Here is an 18,567-nt window from a genome sequence, read left to right as displayed (position 1 = left end):
TACATCTTGGAAAGAGAGCTGCTGTTAGGCTTTGCTATGGCCTTCACTTACTGTTTTTCAGTTGAAGCCTCTTTGAAAACAGCATAGCTCCCTACTGCATAGTTCCCTACCACATATCAGGAAACAATATTCTTTACCTAGCTCTTTCTATGAATGCCACTTACTTTGCCTAAATAAGGCAAGACATTTAATATGATTTTCCTTTAAGTTTCAGATGCCATAGAAACCACCAAAGTATTAGTGCCTCCTTTCTTGCACTAAATACATACACACACACTCACACAATACACAGTCTTAATAACTCAAGTTACAGGAAAAGGGATATGAAACTCTCAAAGAATTTAGGCTACCTTCCACATATTAACATAACAATGCAACAATAATAGCAAACATTTATGGAGGGCTTACTATAGGCCAGAAAGTACTGTGCTAATTGTTTTAGATCTATTAACTCATTTAATTGCCCCAAAATCTTATAAGGGTGGAATATTATTATTCTTATACCATCTTCCTCAATAGATCAGCTTTAAATGAGAGAAGGAGAGTTAGCCTGTTAGAATTAAACTGGCTAGATATCCCAGTCCTGGGAAGTGTGACATAGTTGCTCAGTGAATAGCTGAAGGTTTGTTGCAGAATTAATCCCAGGAATTGAAGACAAAAGACATTTTTTGTTTGTTTTTATATTATAACGTGCATTTAGTAGATGAGCTTGACAGAGCTTCAGCCTCAGCTTCCAAAGCAACCAGCACATCTCACTGTACCTGGCTGAGTATTGTGAAGAAGTAACAAATAAATGCAATTGTGTACAATCAGCATAGTTATCAGATCATCTTTTCTGAAGTATTTTTTCCCTTAAATGTTTGGTAAATCTTTACCATCATAACCTCATTTAAAGTAATCTTTTTTTTTTTTTTGGACAGGGTCTTGCTCTGCTGCACAGGCTGGAGTGCAGTGGCATGATCGTGGCTCACTGAAGCCTTGAACTCCCAGGCTCAAGCAATTCTTCCACCTCAGCCTCCCTAATAGCTGGGACCACAGGTGGGTGCCACCATTCCAGGCCTAAAATAATCTTAAAATTTAAATATTTCACCTTGTAGCAGAGATAATTTTTCATGAAAACCTGTAGAATATAGAGCCACTCTAGACTTTTTTTCTGAGAAGATGGAATAATTCAGATAAAGAGACTTTGCAAACAACTTTTGTCATTAACATTTATTTCAATTAAAGAAATGTGAATCCAGAATTAACATAAGGTGAAATCTTAAAGTATCTTGCAAAAGAAATGCTATTAAGAGTTTAAAATGTTTGTGGCACCCGTGCTATGTACTACAGACAAACATTAACAAAATAAAAAACACTTTTTAAAAAAATTGAGATGGAGTCTCGCTCAGTCACCTAGGCTAGGAGTGCAGTGGCACAATCTCGGCTCACCGCAACCTCCGCCGCCTGGGTTCAAACAATTCTCGTGCCTCAGCTTCCTGAGTAGCTGGGATTACAGGCACACACCACCATGCCCGGCTAATTTTTTTGTATTTTTAGTAGAGACATCATTTCACCATGTTGGCCAGGCTGGTCTCAAACTCCCGACCTCAGGTGATCCACCCGCCTCAGCCTCCCAAAGTGCTGGGATTACAGGCATGAGCCACTGCGCCTGGCCAAAAAGTACATTCTGAAGAGAATCAAATTTGTAAAAATCAATTCAGTGGTACAGTCTCCCCAGGGGAGAAGCAGTTTGTCTTCTTACCATCAGTTAAAAATTGAAAGAGCACATATATTTTTTCCTTATCTAGTCGTGACTGTTACGGCACTGTTTACATGTACAAACTCAAATCCTTTTAAGAGAAGACACGGTAAACTACAAAAAAAACCTCTGGTATTTAACAGAGTACTTACATATAATATACTAAAAGACATTTTCTTTAGAAAATAAAAGTCTATTTCCACAGTATCAAACAATTGAAACAAATATAAACCAGAACAAAATTTCCAAACAGAAGTTCAAAAACCTTAGCAAAGCCATACAAATATCTAATAACATCTAGCTTCATTTATCAACTAAAAGACTCGCTAAAAAGAATGATTTCTGTACATGTAAACTGAGTGTAACACTTCAATATTTCACTGGAAATTGCTATTTTGTCACACATTATTAAAGTCTGTTCTCAGAATAATTTGAAGAAATTTCAATTATAAGGCAAATTAAGACTCAAAAAATAGAAACAGCACATCTTAAAGTTTTTCAGAGACCTATATATAATTTACAAACACATTATTATATGGTTATAGTTTGGAACAAATTTTCCCTGAGCACTCTTTCTGCCTGGTTAGAAAATTTTAAACATGATTTATAAAATGGAATTTTATTTGGATTTTTCTTGAATATATGTAATTTTTCACCCATCTAATGTTTTTGGCAAATTTTAGACATCTCAAACTAACAAGTATAACTGTTTTAAGGAGCTATTTGAATGGTTATAGAAATATGGTTGGGTTTGAGAGCCCTGAGAACTGTACAGTGAGTGTCTCATACAGCAGAAATGATTTACTGTACTAAAACTATCAATGGTTATTTTACCAATTCAGAACACCACTAATTTCACAGAGGACAGAAGTAATAATCAGTAATTCCAGCTCAGATGATCAACAGATAGGCATGAAAAACCGAAATTTAAAAAAAGTTGGATTAACATTATACATTTCATGATATAATGCTGAAAAAAATGAACCTTACCTTTCTGCCCAACACAGTACTTAAATACCTTACCTTGAAACTTTATTTAATGCAGTCTTGAGAACTGTCACTCCTTAGTATTCATGCAAATTTAAATTAGCATCATTGGGAATTTCATCACACAAACTGCAGTTCTCAATGCTATCTCAAGATTTACAGCCCCAAAGACATACTACAATCAGTGCACATGCATGTTAACACTGGCAGTTGTATTCTCCTAACTTTTAAGGTCTTAAAAAAATTTAGCCACTTGACAGTTTAGGCCTCTTCCTTTTCAAATAAATAAAGGAAAACACATACTGGGAATCTCAACTATACGAATTTGTAAATAATTGTTTTCTACATAGCCTAGAATCATACTAAAAGAAAATTAAATTTAAAAAGTTTCATATTTACAATGAGATTTTCATGAAACCTAACTATATATTTCTTTTTATGATTGATGTGGATTAAAAGAATGATTAATAACATAAAACATTTGGAAGTCATTGTTCTGAAGATCTTCAAGAAGTGAGCAATTTCAGATGTCCAGGAGTGTGCCTTCTCTCTTTTTACTTATATTTTAAGGTGCTTTATGCAGGACGCCCTTGACCAAGACGACTTTTAGACCTAGATTTTTTAAACAGAAAAGGAGGTCAGAGTTGCTTCTAAAATAATAGGAAGTTGCTGCTCCTTTAGATTATGTTGGCTTGGCAACATCAAGGTTTAATAAATTTTCTTGCAGCTCCGTAATCCATTTTCTAAAACTCTTAAAGGGAGATGTATTTTTGGAATTCAGATTTGTTACTTCTCAGAGATAATATGTTATGCACATTATATATAATGGACCTGGAGCAGTGCCCCATAATCAAACACATTAATGTCTCTTCAGTGAAACAAATGAACACTTATATTCAGTGGGATGAATAAAAAATATAAATGGCATCACAGCAACTCAGTGCAAGTTTGAATTGCTACAAATGTATGAAAACAAATTTTAGGTTTCTGGACTTTCTGGATTTCAGAATTACAAATAAGGAATTAGAATTTGTAATATTAATGTTCAAATCTCAGTAACTGTTAATCTCTAATGGAAAATTTGTGATGTAAAATGACATAAGATCCACCAGTTAGATTTTATTAAGAGAAATAAAATATAAAGCAGGAAATGGTAAAGACTTTAGTGATTTATACAAAGTATTAATATGTGATCTACAAACAATACAAAAATTCTGCTACTTCACAGTAGCATTATAGCTTACATTTTTATCAGAAGTTGGCTCAGAATAAAGCTGGTCCAAGAAGCAGAAAACTTAAAAAAATCCACAAAGCTATACTTTCATTAGATTTTATCTTTTAAGTTACAATCTGGTTTTGATTAATGCCTTGATAATATAATCACTTAAACACAACATAAAACCAAACTCAAACTTTATGTTTCTAGTGTTCATATGATTTATCTTAAAAAAAAATTCACTTCAAAGTCAGTGACACTCCAATTTAGTTTATGCTGATTTACCTTGTGTTTTTCTCTGAGCTGCTTTGGCGTGCACTGACTGGCACTGAGGCCTTGATCTGTGCTTCCAGCCTGGAATAAATTCCTCCTGCAAACTGTAGAATAAAGAAGCAATACTGTTATCTTCACATAGTCAGTAGAAGCTCTGCTACATTAAAATGGGATTACTTTTTAATTTAGAAGTAATTTTATTTTGATTTTTTAAATCCAGTCTTTTTGAGGTATAATTACATAAAGAAAAATGTACCATTTTAGTGTACAGGTGTGGGTTTCGACAAATGTATACAGTTGTATAACTACTGTCACAATGAAGACATAGAAAATAGTCCAATCACCCCCAAGAAAATTCGCTCGCTCCCCTGTAAAGACAATCTAGCTACTACTACCAATTCCTGGCAACCATTTGTCTGTTTTCTATCCCTAGTTTTGCATTTTCCAGAACATTATATAAATAGAATCATATAGCATGTAGCCATTTGAATCTAGCTTCTTTCACTTAGCATAACATATAGGAGATTCATCCGTATTGATGCCTAAGAAGTCTGTTCCTTTTTTTGGAGACAGCATCTCACTGTCAGCCAGGCTGGAGTGCAGTGGTATGATCAAGGCTTACTATAGCCCTGATCTCCTGAGTGATCCTCCTACCTCAGCCTCCAGAGGAGCTGGGACCACAGATGTGTACAACCATTCCCAATTAATTTCTTATGTTTTGTAGAAACAGGGTCTCTCTATGTTGCCCAAGCCAGTCTTGAATTCTTGGGCTCAATGTTCTTTTTTATATGCACAGTTTGTTTTCCCATTTACCAGGTAAAGGATATCATTTATAGTATTTCTAGTTTTTAGCAATTATGAATATAAAGCCATTATAAAAATGTGTGAACTGATCTGTATGGTAAGTGAATGTTTACGAGAAACTGCCAAACTATTTTCCAAAGTGGCCATTTTTTTTTCTTTTTTTTGCATTTCTACTAGCTATATATGAGAGTTCCAGTTGCTCCAGATCCTCATCAGCACTTGGTATGGGTTTCCTCTTTTGGAGACAGGGTCTTGTCCTGTTGCCCAGGCAGAAGTGCAGTGGCATGATCTTGACTCATTGCAACTTCTGCCTCCCAGGCTCAAGCGATCCTCCTACTTCAGCCTCACAAGTAGCTGGGACTACAGGCACCGCCACCACACCCGGCTAATTTTTGTATTTTTTTGCAGAGATAGGGTTTCACCATGTTGCCCAGGCCGGTCTCAAACTCCTGGGTTCAAGTGATCCTTCTAGCTTGGCCTCCCAAAGTGCTGGGATTACAGGTGTGAGCCACTGTATTTGGCCTCATTTAGGTTTTAATTTACATTTCTCTAATGACTAATGATGTTGTATCTTAGCACATCTAATAATATATGCTTATTTGGCATGGAAATCCTTTTTTTTCATGGTGTCTGGTTACTCTTTTGCCCATTTTAATTTTTATTATGTTTTTAAATTTATTATTGAGTTTTGAGAGTTCTCTATATACTCTAGATACACATACCTTATCAGGTGTTTTACACATATTTTCTCATAGTTTATGGCTAGTCTTTTTATTGTCTAAATAGTATCTTTTGAAAAGTAGAAACTTTAAATGCTGATGAAGTCCAGTTTTTCATTTATGGATCACGTTTTGGTGCTGTAGGCTAAGAAATATTTTCCTAAAGTCATAAAGATTTTCTCCTATGTTTCCTTTTAGAAGGTTTATAGGGAAGTAAATTTTTAAATAAAGAATTAGGGCAAGAGTATGGTACTTACATAATACCAATATGAATGATAATACATAATGCCATGACTAATATGTAATTCCACCAAGAATATAGATGTTTCTTGTCATCATTTTCAGCAAGATAACATCTTATTTTAGAGATGATATCTAAGCACTATATGCAGAGTTGATGAAAATCAGTACTTTCAGACAGTTGCCCTCTGGATAGTCAGGATTTGGTCAAGAACTAATAATCTGCTCTTGGTGTGATGACACACTTTCAGCAGTGATGTACTTTATTATGTGTGTTATAGATAATGTCTGGACCACGGATAATAAGACATGGTGGAAAACTTTTATGTGAGCAAACAGGCTAACTGGTACAGAATATAAAAAATAAGTAAATTTGGCCAGGCATGGTGGCTCACGCCTGTAATCCCAGCACTTGGGAGGCCGAGGTGGGTGGATCATGAGGTCAGGAGTTCAAGATCAGCCTGGCCAACATGGTGAAACCCTGTCTCTACTAAAAATACAAAAATTAGCTGGGCATGGTGGCACATGCCTGTAGTCCTAGCTACTTGGGAGGTTGAGGCAGGAGAATCACTTGAACCTGGGAGATGGAGGTTGCAGTGAGTCAAGATCACACCATTGCACTCCAGCTTGGGTGACAGTGTGAGACTCTGTCAAAAAAAACAAAAAAAATCCCATAAATTTGGCCGGGTGCGGTGGCTCATGCCTGCAATCCCAGCACTTTTGGAGGCTGAGGTGGGTGGATCACCTGAGGTCAGGAGTTTAAGACCAGCCTGACCAATATGGTGAAACCTCATCTCTACTAAATATAGCTTGAACCCAGGAGGCAGAAGTTGTAGTGAGCTGAGATTGTGCCATTGTACTCCAGCCTGGGAAACAAGAGTGAAACTCTACCTCAAAAAAAAAAAAAAAAAAAGGCCGGTCATGGTGGCTCACGCCTACAATCCCAGTGCTATGGGAGGCCGAGGTGGGTGGATATCACGAGGTCAGGAGTTTCAGACCATGGTTAAACCTTATCTCTACTAAAAATACAAAAATTAGCTGGGCACAGTGGCATGCTTCTGTAATCCCAGCTACTCAGAAGGCTAAGGCAGGAGAATCGCTTGAACCCAGGAGGTGGAGGTTGCAGTGAGGTGAGATGGCGCCACTGCACTCTAGCCTGGGTGACAGAGCGAGACTCCATCTAAAAAACAAAAACAAAAACAAACCATAAATTACACTTTTAAATTTCTACCTAAAATATCTTTATAATCCTAAGCTGAAAATAAAAGTAGGAAGGTATATTTTACACAAGTATAATACACTAGTACATGATTCTTACTTCTTTTGCTTCCTTTGACTTGACTCGGTCCAGATCCCCCAATCTCATTTTTATTAGGTGCCCTGTAATTTCAGACATTCGCCGTTGATCTGAAGGGAAAAAAAATAGTAAACTTTACTTTTCATAAAGATGATATATAACTTTTTATTTCTCAAAAAAGACTGTAATCACCAAGGGATTATGAAAATATCTTTTGATATTATTTTACAGACATATACATCTATATGTCTGAGAAGAATTTAAGTCAGCAAGTGGCAAATGACTCATTTATGGATAATTGTGCTGCTTTTTAGATTACCATAAAACAGCCTAAAACATATTCAGTCACCTTTACAGTGAAAGTAATGGGTCAAAATCAATCTAAGTGATCTCAAAACCACAGATGCATAAAATAATACATTATTCAGTGGGGTTGTCTAGTAATGAAACTCTGGTTGTTGCCTAAGGAAATATGCAAAATTTGAGCCTTACTTTAGCTAGATAGAACCTCTAGAGCTATTCAGCATACTTTACAAAATGAAAGACGCACCAGTCATTGCTATTTACATCCAATTTGTACATTACCCAAATAATAAAATTTACCGTCTTCTCTTTGTGCATCCTGGTTGAATCTCAAGGATCTTGTGGCATCCCACTTATTCTTCTGCATACTCACACTATTGAAAAAATTGAACAAAAATCAGCATTGATGCTTCTTTAAGAGTGGATATCCGATTGGATTAAGGAGCAATACTCACACGAAAGGAGACACATCTCTAGAAGCTGACTAAAAAAAAGTAGACAACATTAAGGCCCAATTAGAACATGTTTACTGATTAGTGCTATAGTTAGTAATAAAAAGAGTTCAGACTTATTGAGTGCAAGACACTGTACCAAGAGCATTACGAGTGCTATTGTTTTTTGAGACAAGTGCTATTTCATTTAAACCTTGCACCAACTACATGAGACAGGCACTGTTACTATCTTCATAATAAAACAGGTTCAGAGAAGTTAAGGAACTTTTCCAAAGAGATACAGACCTAGAATTTGAACCCGGCTTCATTTGTAAACCTTCGAATCCTAGCTTATGCAATTTTTTTTTTTGGAGACAGGGTCTCATTCTGTTGCCAAGGCTGGATGCAGTGGCATGATTATAGCTCACTGAAGCCTCAACTTCCTGGCCTCAAGTGAGCCTCCCATCTTAGCCTCCTGAGTAGCTGGTACTGCAGGTGCGCACCATCATGTGTGGCTAATTTTTGTATTTTTTTTTTTAGTAGAAACAGGGTTTCGCCATGTTGCCCAAGCTGGTCTCAAACTCTTGGGCTCAAGCAATGCACCCACATTGACCTTCCAAAGTGCTAGGATTACAGGCGTGAGCCATCATGACCAGCCAGCTGATGTAATTTTTTTAGAATTAACCCACTCATATGCCTGTGATACTTAACACAAAGACGAATGTACAATATGTCCAATGTAACTGTGTAGATCTTAACTCAGCATCAACCTATCACACATTTTTTAAATTGATGGTTTCCCTTATAGCCAACTATGGTTATTACTATTCTCTCATTCCTACCTCTCTTTTTTATCCCTCCCTTCAAAGGCACGGAGAAATAAAACTTATTTTTAAATGTCATAAAATATCATTTATTTTTAATTTAAAAAGTCTATTTTTAATTTTTTGAATAAGTAATATTGGTTCAAAATTCAAAAGGTATAAATAGCACATATAATGAAAAGCCCCTCACTTTTGTCCCTTACGCATTCAGTTCCCTTCCTGAGAGGCAACCCATTTTATCAAGCTCTTATGTAGCCTTCCAGAGACATTTTATGCATATACAAGGAAGTTCATTTGTATTTTTCCCTCATCTACTTTACATAAATGGTAGCATACTATACCACTATACATTTCTGCACTTTCCTTTTCTCATTTGTCAATGTATCTTGGAGATCTTTAATCTCAGTCTATAAAAAACTTTTTCATTCATTTTTACATTGCTAGTATTCCATGTGACTACATTACTCTTAACTTTTGATTTTTTTCTGGCTATACTCACTTGCTTATTTTTCCAAATGAACTTTAGAATAAAAATAGATTATTTAGAGTTACCTTTTCCAATGCCTTTTCTTTCTTCTGCGCACAGGGTGAAGATATCTGCTTTTTTGGTTGTCTGGTGAACTTCTTTGGCTTCTCCTTTTTCCCTGATAATGAGAGGTCAATGTTATAAGCTTAGCCCCTATATACCTCTCCAATCCACTTGTTACTTTTAAACAATAAGATCATTACAAAAATACTGTCTTAAGAAAACTTACAAATTAACCTCTGGATAAAAAGCAAATATACCATGAAGCAAAGCTGAAATTGCTTTACAGGGATTCATTTTCTTTTCCTTTTCTTTTCTTTTTTTTTTGAGACAGAGTCTTGCTTTGTCACACACACAGGCTAGAGTGCAGTGGCATGATCTCGGCTCACTGCAATCTCTGATTCCCAGGTTTAAGCAATTCTCATGCCTCAGCCTCTCAAGCAGCTGTAAGTAATCTGTAGCTATAAGTGGTAATCTGTGTGTTTTTCCTTGTGGATTTGTCAGTTTTTGCTTTGTATATTTTAGGGCTTTGTAATTAGGCACATTGACATTTATACTAAAAGTACAAAAATTACCCAAGTATGGTGGCACATGCCTGTAATCCCAGCTATTCAGGAGACTGAGGCACAAGAATTGCTTTAACCCGCGAGGCAGAGGTTGCAGTGAGCCGAGATCATGCCAGTGCATTTCAGCCTCTGTGATAGAGCAAGACTCTGTCCCCGCCACCAAAAAAAAAAAGAATATACTACTAGTGACTTTATGCTAATAAATCTGACAAGTTGGATAAAATTCCTTGAAAGATAGAAATTATCAAAATAAATTGAAGAGGCAATAGAAAACCTGAATAGCATCATACTAACTAATGAAATTGAATTCATAATTTAAAGCCTTCCTATAAAGAAAGCTCCAGGCCCATATGGCTTAACTGCTGAATTTTATTATTCTTTTAAGGGAGAAACAACACAAATCCTACAAAAACTCTTTCAGAAAAGAGGGGTGAAGGCAACACTTTCCAACCCATTTTCTAATGTCATTATGACTCTGATATCAAAACGTGAAAAAGACAACAAGAAAACTACAAATATCTCTCATGACCAGAAATAAAAATCCTTAATAAAATATCAGCAAGTAAGCCCAGGCATAGTGGCTCAAACTTGTAATCCTACCACTTTGGGAGGCCAAGGTAGGAGGATCGCTTGTGGCTAGGAGTTCAAGAACATCCTGGGCAATATAGGGAGACCTTGTCTCTATAAAAAAACCTTAAAGATTAGCTGGGCATGGTGATGCAGACCCGTAGTCCCAGCTACTCAGGAGGCTTGGGTAGGAGGACTGATTGAGCCTTGGGAGGTCGAGGCTGCAGTGAGTTGTGATCACAACACTGCATTCAAGCCTGGGCAACAGAGTGAGAGGTCACTCAAAAGACATCATTAAGAAAATTAGGCCAGGCGTGGTGGCTCATGCTTGTAATCCCAGCACTTTGGGAGGCTGAGGTAGGTGAATCACCTGAGGTCAGGCGTTCAAGACCAGCTTGGCCAACATGGTGAAACCCCATCTCTACCAAAAATATAAAAAGTAGCCAGGCGCGGTGGCTCACATCTGTAATCCCAGCACTTTGGGAGGCTGAGGTGGGTGGATCACGAGGTCAAGAGATCGAAACCATCCTGGCCAACATGGTGAAACCCTGTCTCTACTAAAAATACAAAAATTAGCTAGGCATGGTGGCACGCACCTGTAGTTCCAGTTACTTGGGAGGCTGAGGCAGGAGAATTGCTTGAACCCGGGAGGTGGAGGTTTCAGTGAGCCGAGGTCGCACCACTGCACTCCAGCCTGGCACCTGGCAACGGAGCTAGACTCTGTCTCAAAAAAAAAAAAAAAAAAAAAAAAAAAAAAATATATATATATATATATATATATATATATATACACACACACACACACATAAAGTAGCCCCATGTGGTGGTGTGAGTCTGTAATCCCAGCTACTCGGGAGGCTGAGGCAGAAGAATCACTGGAACCCAGGAGACAGAAGTTGCAGTGAGCTGAGATTGCACCACTGCACTCCAGCCTGGGCGATAGAGCAAGAGTCCATCTCAAAAAAAAAAAAAAAAAAAAGGAAATTAAAAGGCAAGGCATAGACTGAGGGAAATATTGCAAAACATATGATTGACAAAAAAAGACTTGGATCTAAAGTATATATAAAGAAATCTTACAATTCAATAATAAGGCAAATGATTCAATAAAAATGGCAAAAGATTTAAACAAACACTTCATTAAAAAGATATATAAATGGCCAATAAAAACATGAAAAGATGCTTAACACCACTCACTAGAATAGCTAAAATTAAAAAGACCAATAATACCAAATATTGATGTGAATGTGCAGCAACTGGTGGGAATGCACCAGGGGATACACCACTGCTCATGTAAATGCAAAACGGTCACTTTGCAAAACAATTTGGCAGTTTCTTATAAAGTAAAACATACACTTACTATATAACCTAGTAATTTTACTCCTAAGTATCTATCCAAGAAAAATGAAAACACATGTCCACACAGACTTGTATGCAAATGTTCATAGCAGCATTATTCACAACAGCCAAGAAGACGAAACAACCCATACGTCCATGAAATTGGGAATGGATAAACAAAGTATGGTATATCCATATAATGGAATACTACTTTGCAATAAAAAGGAATAGACTACTGACATATGCAATAATATGGATGAATCTCAAAACCTCATACTAAGTGAAAGAAGTCAGAGACAAAAAATTACTCATGATTCCATTCACATGAAATCCTAAAAAAGATAAATTATTTTGACAAAACAGATTCATGGTTGTGTCAAGGTAGAACTAGAGAAAGGGAAATGAGTATAAAAGGCATGAAAGAACTTTTTGAAATGATGTCCTCAATCTTTATTTTGGTGGTGGTTACACATCTATGTGCCAAAACTCATCTACATGTACACTTAAAAATGAGTGAATTTTATGACTTGTAACTTATAGCTGAATCAAACTGTTGAAAAAAAAACCATAAGAACACTTTCTCCTTAACTAATTAAAATTAACGCAAAATTGCTAAAGAAACAGCTTTTTCATTGGAGGATTCAACATGTTAAGAAAAACTCTAAAACTTGGAGAGAAGATAAACGGAAGAAGCACGTCTTTTCTTTTCTTTTTTTTTTTTTTTGAGACAGTCTCGCTCCGTCGCCAGGCACCAAGCTGGAGTACAGTGGCGCAATCTCAGCTCATTGCAACCTCCACCTTCCAGGTTCAGACAATTCTCCTGCCTCAGCCTCCCGAGTAGCTGGGACTACAGGTGCATGCCACCAAGCCCAGCTAATTTTTGTATTTTTTTAGTAGAGACGGGGTTTCACCATGTTGGCCAGGATGGTCTCGATCTCTTGACCTCGTGATCCGCCCACCTCGGCCTCCCAAAGTGCTGGGATTACAGGTGTGAGCCACTGTACCCGGCCAACAGCACATCTTTTCAACATCATTTTGGAGGGTTGTTTAACATGCCCACCAAGAATCATTTAATTCTCTAAGAGAATGTCTCATGTCTGACCACCATCTACTGATGGCATCTGAAAGTTACATGTTAACTTTCAGATTTTTGTGTCTAATGAAAATGCAAATGATTTCTAAAAAGATAACCATTAACTTGTATGACACTGATCAATTCTGTATCTAACTTACAATCATATTTTAGTTTTTTTTTTTGAGATGGAGTTTCACTCTGATTGCCCAGGCTGAAGTGCAATGGCATGGTCTTGGCTCATTGCAACCTCCTCCTCTGGGGTTCAACTGATCCTCTTGCCTCAGCCTCCTGAGTAGCTGAGATTACAGGCACCTGCCACCACGCCTGGCTAATTTTTGTAATTTTTTTTTTTGAGACTGAGTCTCACTGTGTCACCCAGGATGGAGTGCAATGTCATGACGTCAGCTCACTGCAACCTCTCTGCCTTGTGGGTTCAAGCAATTCTCCCATCTCAGCCTCCCGAATAGCTAGGATTATAGGCACCCACCATCATGCTGGGCTAATTTTTGTACTTTTGTAGAGACGGGGTTTCACCATGGTGGCCAGGCTGCTCTTGAAATCCTGATCTCAGGTGATCCACCTGCCTTAGCCTCCCAAATTGCTGGGATTACAGGCATGAGCTACCGTGCCCAGCCTAATTTTTGTATTTTTAGTAGCGATGAGGTTTTACCATGTTGGCCAAGGTGGTCTTGAACTCCTGACCTCAGGTGATCTGCCCACCTCAGGTTCCCAAAGTGCAGAGATTACAGTCGTGAACCACTGCGCCCAGCCCAACATTCTTTTTTCAAAAGCAGTATAATGGAATACTACTCCACAATAAAAAGAAATACACTACTGACACAATACTACTCCACAATAAAAAGAAATACACTACTGACACATGCAACAATATGAATGAATCTCAAAAACCTCATACTAAGTGAAAGAAGCCAGAGACAAAAATTACTCGTGATTTCATTCATATGAAATCCTAAAAGAGGTAAATTATTGTGACAAAACAGATTCATGGTTGCCTACAAATACTTGAGTCTTCAAAGGCTCTTTGAGCCAATTTCCTTGCTGTTTCTTGGAACTAATGAGTTGAAAAATTTTGACACAAGTTAATTTTATAGTTATATAATAATCATGCTTTCAGCTGGGTGTGGTGGCTCATGCCTGTAATCCCAGCACTTTGGGAGGCTGAGGCGGGCAGATCACTTGAGGTCAGGAGTTCAAGATCAGCCTGGCCAATATGGTGAAACCCCATCTCTACTAAAAATACAAAAAAATTAGACAGGCATGGTGGTGCATGCCTGTAGTCCCAGCTACTCAGGAGGCTGAGGCAGGAGAATCACTTGAACCCAGGAAGTGGAGGTTGCAGTGAGCCAAGACTGTGCCACTGCGACAGAGACTCCATCTCAAAAAAATAAATAAAAGAAAAAATCATGCTTTCAATGAAAAACAAATCACACTTTTATGAATGTTATTTAATGGTTCATTTGAATATCACTCCAAATCATCTCAGGGACACATCTCAGATCACATTTCATCTGACGTGAGTCACACATTTAGTTGCACCTGAAATGAAAACCTGGAGGATTCTTTCTCAGTGTACTGCCCTTTCTTTATAACTTTGAATATTCTGTGTTCCTGCCAGGGTTAGGAAATCTTGATGGTGTCTCCTTTCCATTCTTTTTTTTTTCTATGTTGTACTACTATATAAAGAAAACCAATTCCCCATCCCTTGCATTAAAAGCTTCAGAATGTAACCCCTTCATAAACAGTGAGATTTGATGTTAACTTAGAAACCAGTACTTTGTTTCTTGGATACTTCTTCTTCATCTCCAACTTCATCTTCAGTGACCTCAGATCCAGTTGTGTATTCTTCTTCTTCTGAAAACAATGACTGCTGTTTCTAAGTTAAAAAACATACATATTTTTAATGAATTCTTCCAAACACATTTACCTACATTTATTTTGAATGAATGAGTTAATCAAAAGCTGATAAAATAACCTCTAACACAATACCCAAGAAATGGACATAAGAATTTTTACATTCAGAGCAGTAAATTACATCACATATTTATTTCTTTCACAGAACCTAGAATATCAATAGGCACATAAGTACTCAGTATTTGTTAAATTGTGCCTATATCACTCAACTCAATGTATATTCCTTGATATTAAGATTAAATTATAATATAGTAACCACCAACACTAAAGTAGTCTTATAAACAAGTATATATGCACATTTCTGGGTGAACGTGGCCCTGGATTATTTAACCATATCTGCATTACTTTCCTGCATCTCTCTGCCCTACTATCTGTTATCACTAATCCAAATTCCTATTCCATTCTTAGGAATATTGATAGCAGATAGCATAGTACTGGCAAACAGTAAAAAAAAAAAATCAACCAATCACTCAACCAAATAACTGGAACTTAACAGATTTGTTGCTTGTTCGACGTCCTAAATATGGTATAAGAGTGACTTTAACAAGTCTTTTAACTAGATCTATGGATTATGCAGCCAGATATGGAGTATGTTTCTGTCTTAAATAATTTAATGGCATTTTAAGTTAAGTGCAAAATCGGAGAAGCTGAAAAGGAAGATGTATATTTAACTAAAATTTGTAAAAGAAGATACTGATAAGATTCTATTAAACTAAACTTTAATTTAGGAGGAAAAAGATCCATGAATGCTAAATATAATTGCTCACTTACCAGTTGTAGAGTCCAGTTTTTCAATGACAAGAACTGTAAGACAGGAATAAGAGATTAATACATCTGCATTTACCCAGATTGCAGCTCCTTATTTTCATATAGATATTGTAAAAGTTGAAAAGTTACAAATACAGTTCCCTTCCAGGCTGAAACATAATTTAAAACTCAGGCTGAAAATGATATATTACAGTCTTTAATATCCTCTGCTAGAGAAGGATGTGGAATTTTTTTGTTTTTGTTTTTTTATTTTGTTTTTTTGAGACAGAGTCTCGCTTTGTCGCCCAGGCTGGAGTGTAGTGGCGCAATTTAGGCTTAGTGCAACCTTCACCTCTTGGGTTCAAGCAATTCTCCTGCCTCAGCCTCCTGAGTAGCTGGGACTAAAGGTGCATACCACCATGCCAGGCTAATTTTTATTTTTAGTAGAGACGGGGTTTCACTGTGTTGGCCAGGATGGTCTCGATCTCCTGACCTCAGGTGATACCTGCCCACCTCGGCCTCCCAAAGTGCTGGGATTACCTCCCAAAGTGCTGGGATTACACCCAGCTGGATGTGGATGTTTTTAAAAAGAAAGACACTTTCCCAGTATTATTTCCAAAGGACAAGTAAATCACATGTAGGTAAATTACTAAAATAATTTTAGTTATTTTTAGAACTATTTCAATCACTTTTTAATGTTTATATTTTATTGTAAATTAAGGAAGCAGATTACATATGGATATTCAGTAAATCTAGTATGCTGACATATAATTCATAAACAAATGTTAATGACTGAATTTTTTTTTTTTTTGAGACGGAGTCTCACTCTATTGCCCAGGCTAGAGTACAGTGGCACACAATCTCCACTCACCACAACCTTTGCTTTCTGGGTTCAAGCGATTTTCCTGCCTCAGCCTCCAGAGTAGCTGGGATTGCAGGCATACGCCACTGCACCCAGCTAAATTTTGTATTTTTAGTAGAGATGGGGTTTCACCACGCTGACCCGGCTGGTCTTAAACTCCTGATCTTAGCCTCCCAAAGTGCTGGGATTACAGGCGTGAACCACCGTGCCTGGCATGACTGAATATTTGTATAGCTGCCTGAAGTTTATAAAGCACTTTACAGGGAATATTTCACTTTCTCAAGAAAATGCTATCTTAACCAACACAAAGACAAAACGTTCACAGGCAAATAGATTCCCTCCCTGGTCCTTAGTAACAAAGGCAAAGGAATAAAAAGGAGTCAAAGGAATCAAATTTTCTGGTCACTTTAAAAATATTTCAGTTTTAAAACTTTTGTATGTTTGTGTTTTGTCACCCCGACTCCAGGCTGCAACTTTTGCAGAATCTAAATATATTCCTAAATACAATAAAAGGATAATTCTCTACCAAAAAAAGTTTACAGAAGGAGGAGGAAACAAAATATTCATTCATGCCACCTTCATTCCTCACATCATAATTTGTCTATAATAAAAACCTTAAAGATCATGTTATGTTTTTGGTTTTTCTTTTTTTTTTTTTTGAGACAGAGTCTCCCTCTGTCACCCAGGCTGCAGTGCTGTAGTGTGATCTTGGTTCACTGCAGCCTCTGCCTCCTGGGCTTAAGCAATCTTGCCACCTCAGTCTCCCAGAGAAGTTAGGACTACAGGCACAAGGCACCACACTTGGCTAAGTTTTAAACTTTTTTTGTAGAGATGAGGGCTCACTATATTGCTTAGGCTGATCTCAAACTCCTGGGCTCAAGCCCTCTTCTCACCTCAGCCTCTCAAAGTGCTAGGATTACAGCACTTTGTAAGCGTGAGTCACCATGCCTGGCCCCATGTTGTTTTTTCCCCCAAATTTAAATGTATTATTATTAATTCTTTGAGGGCAAGAAATGTGTCCTATTACCCTTAGAGTCCTATTAACTTGGCATAATACCGTCTTATGATTAGTCAGTTCAATTTCAACTTAAACTGACCAGGTTCTTGTCAAAGATTAAATATCATTAATTGTTTACGTAAGTAAAGAATAAGTGAAACAAGCTACTCACAGCATTGAGCTCTCCAGTTTTGGGACCCCATGGTGTATTTGGCTCCAGTAAAACATCACATTCTATACCCTTTTCATCACAGGGGCCAACCCCAACATCACTTGAAAGAAAAATATATTTTTATGAAGAAGAGTTTATTTTCTTAAAAATTTAAATGTGAATATCTTTTTATTGCAAATGTTCCATAAATTGCTCTTTAGAAATACAGTTCCTTAGTATAAGGATGTCACCTCAACATGACATTTCTTAATTCATCTAGTGATTCCTCTAGCAAAAGACACCCCATACAGCAAGCACCACTATACTTGAAGCATCATACCTGTGAGATGGTGGAATGGGCAGCTATGCTTGGAACTGCTTTAAGAACAACCTCTGATCAATTGGTTGAGAAAGGCTAACGCAACTGGGAAACCCCCACCTGCCACCACCGCAAATTGGATTTAAGGTCTTAACCTTTTTAATCACCAAGAGCTCTTTTCATTTGTTTTTCTTCCCCTTGTACCTCCACTACTTTTAGGTGTTCTGCCTAACAAATAAACATCTGTCTGTTCTTATTATAAGCTAACATATAATTTCAGTTAAGCTTTCTGAAATAATGAAAACTACTTGAGGACTGACATTGCTGATTTGGGGAAGCACTAGGAGATTCTGAAATGGGAACCACTGAATAAAGCTACAATGCAGTGTTGGGTTTACTCCCCGCTCACCTAACTGTATCTTTTGAAAAAGGAACAACAATGACATCTCTGTACTTGTGCAGATCATCCAATATTCTAGCAGTGGGACAGGACGGCAAATCTCCACCTTCACCTTGATCACGAGGGGCAATCATGTGGTCCCTCACTTTACAGCCCTGTCATATAAGAGACAATAAATTACAGGTTGGTTTGTTACAGAACACTCCTTTAAAGATCACTGTTTTTCTTTTCTTTACCTAGTCATATTGTCATATA

At 37.2% G+C, this 18,567-nt stretch overlaps 1 protein-coding gene across 5 annotated transcripts in view; it reads right to left on the bottom strand.

The window, feature by feature from the left end:
* Positions 1-677: 677 nt before the first annotated feature.
* Positions 678-18,567, bottom strand: part of SANBR (SANT and BTB domain regulator of CSR) — a 65,887-nt gene continuing 47,997 nt past the window's right edge. For 4 of the 5 annotated variants that reach the window (XM_012477264.2, XM_012477263.3, XM_012477266.3 and 1 more), the window contains 10 exons: positions 18,322-18,467; positions 17,615-17,714; positions 15,608-15,640; positions 14,699-14,798; positions 9,388-9,479; positions 8,036-8,064; positions 7,881-7,954; positions 7,299-7,387; positions 4,230-4,321; positions 678-3,340 (listed from right to left, as the gene is read on the bottom strand). In XM_012477264.2, coding sequence (XP_012332687.1) covers positions 3,304-3,340; positions 4,230-4,321; positions 7,299-7,387; positions 7,881-7,954; positions 8,036-8,064; positions 9,388-9,479; positions 14,699-14,798; positions 15,608-15,640; positions 17,615-17,714; positions 18,322-18,467 — 792 coding nt within the window. In that variant the 3' untranslated portion in view covers positions 678-3,303. Of the gene's footprint in view, positions 3,341-4,229; positions 4,322-7,298; positions 7,388-7,880; positions 7,955-8,035; positions 8,065-9,387; positions 9,480-14,698; positions 14,799-15,607; positions 15,641-17,614; positions 17,715-18,321; positions 18,468-18,567 lie in introns of those variants that run through there. The other variant, XR_001111508.3, reaches the window with a different exon arrangement.

Source organism: Aotus nancymaae, unplaced genomic scaffold, assembly GCF_030222135.1.
Source record: "Aotus nancymaae isolate 86718 unplaced genomic scaffold, 86718_ANA_hifiasm-v0.15.2.pri h1tg000057l, whole genome shotgun sequence".
Taxonomy (NCBI): domain Eukaryota; kingdom Metazoa; phylum Chordata; class Mammalia; order Primates; family Aotidae; genus Aotus; species Aotus nancymaae.
The sequence above is the reverse complement of the archived record's forward strand: the minus strand, read 5'-3'. Positions and strand labels throughout refer to the sequence as shown.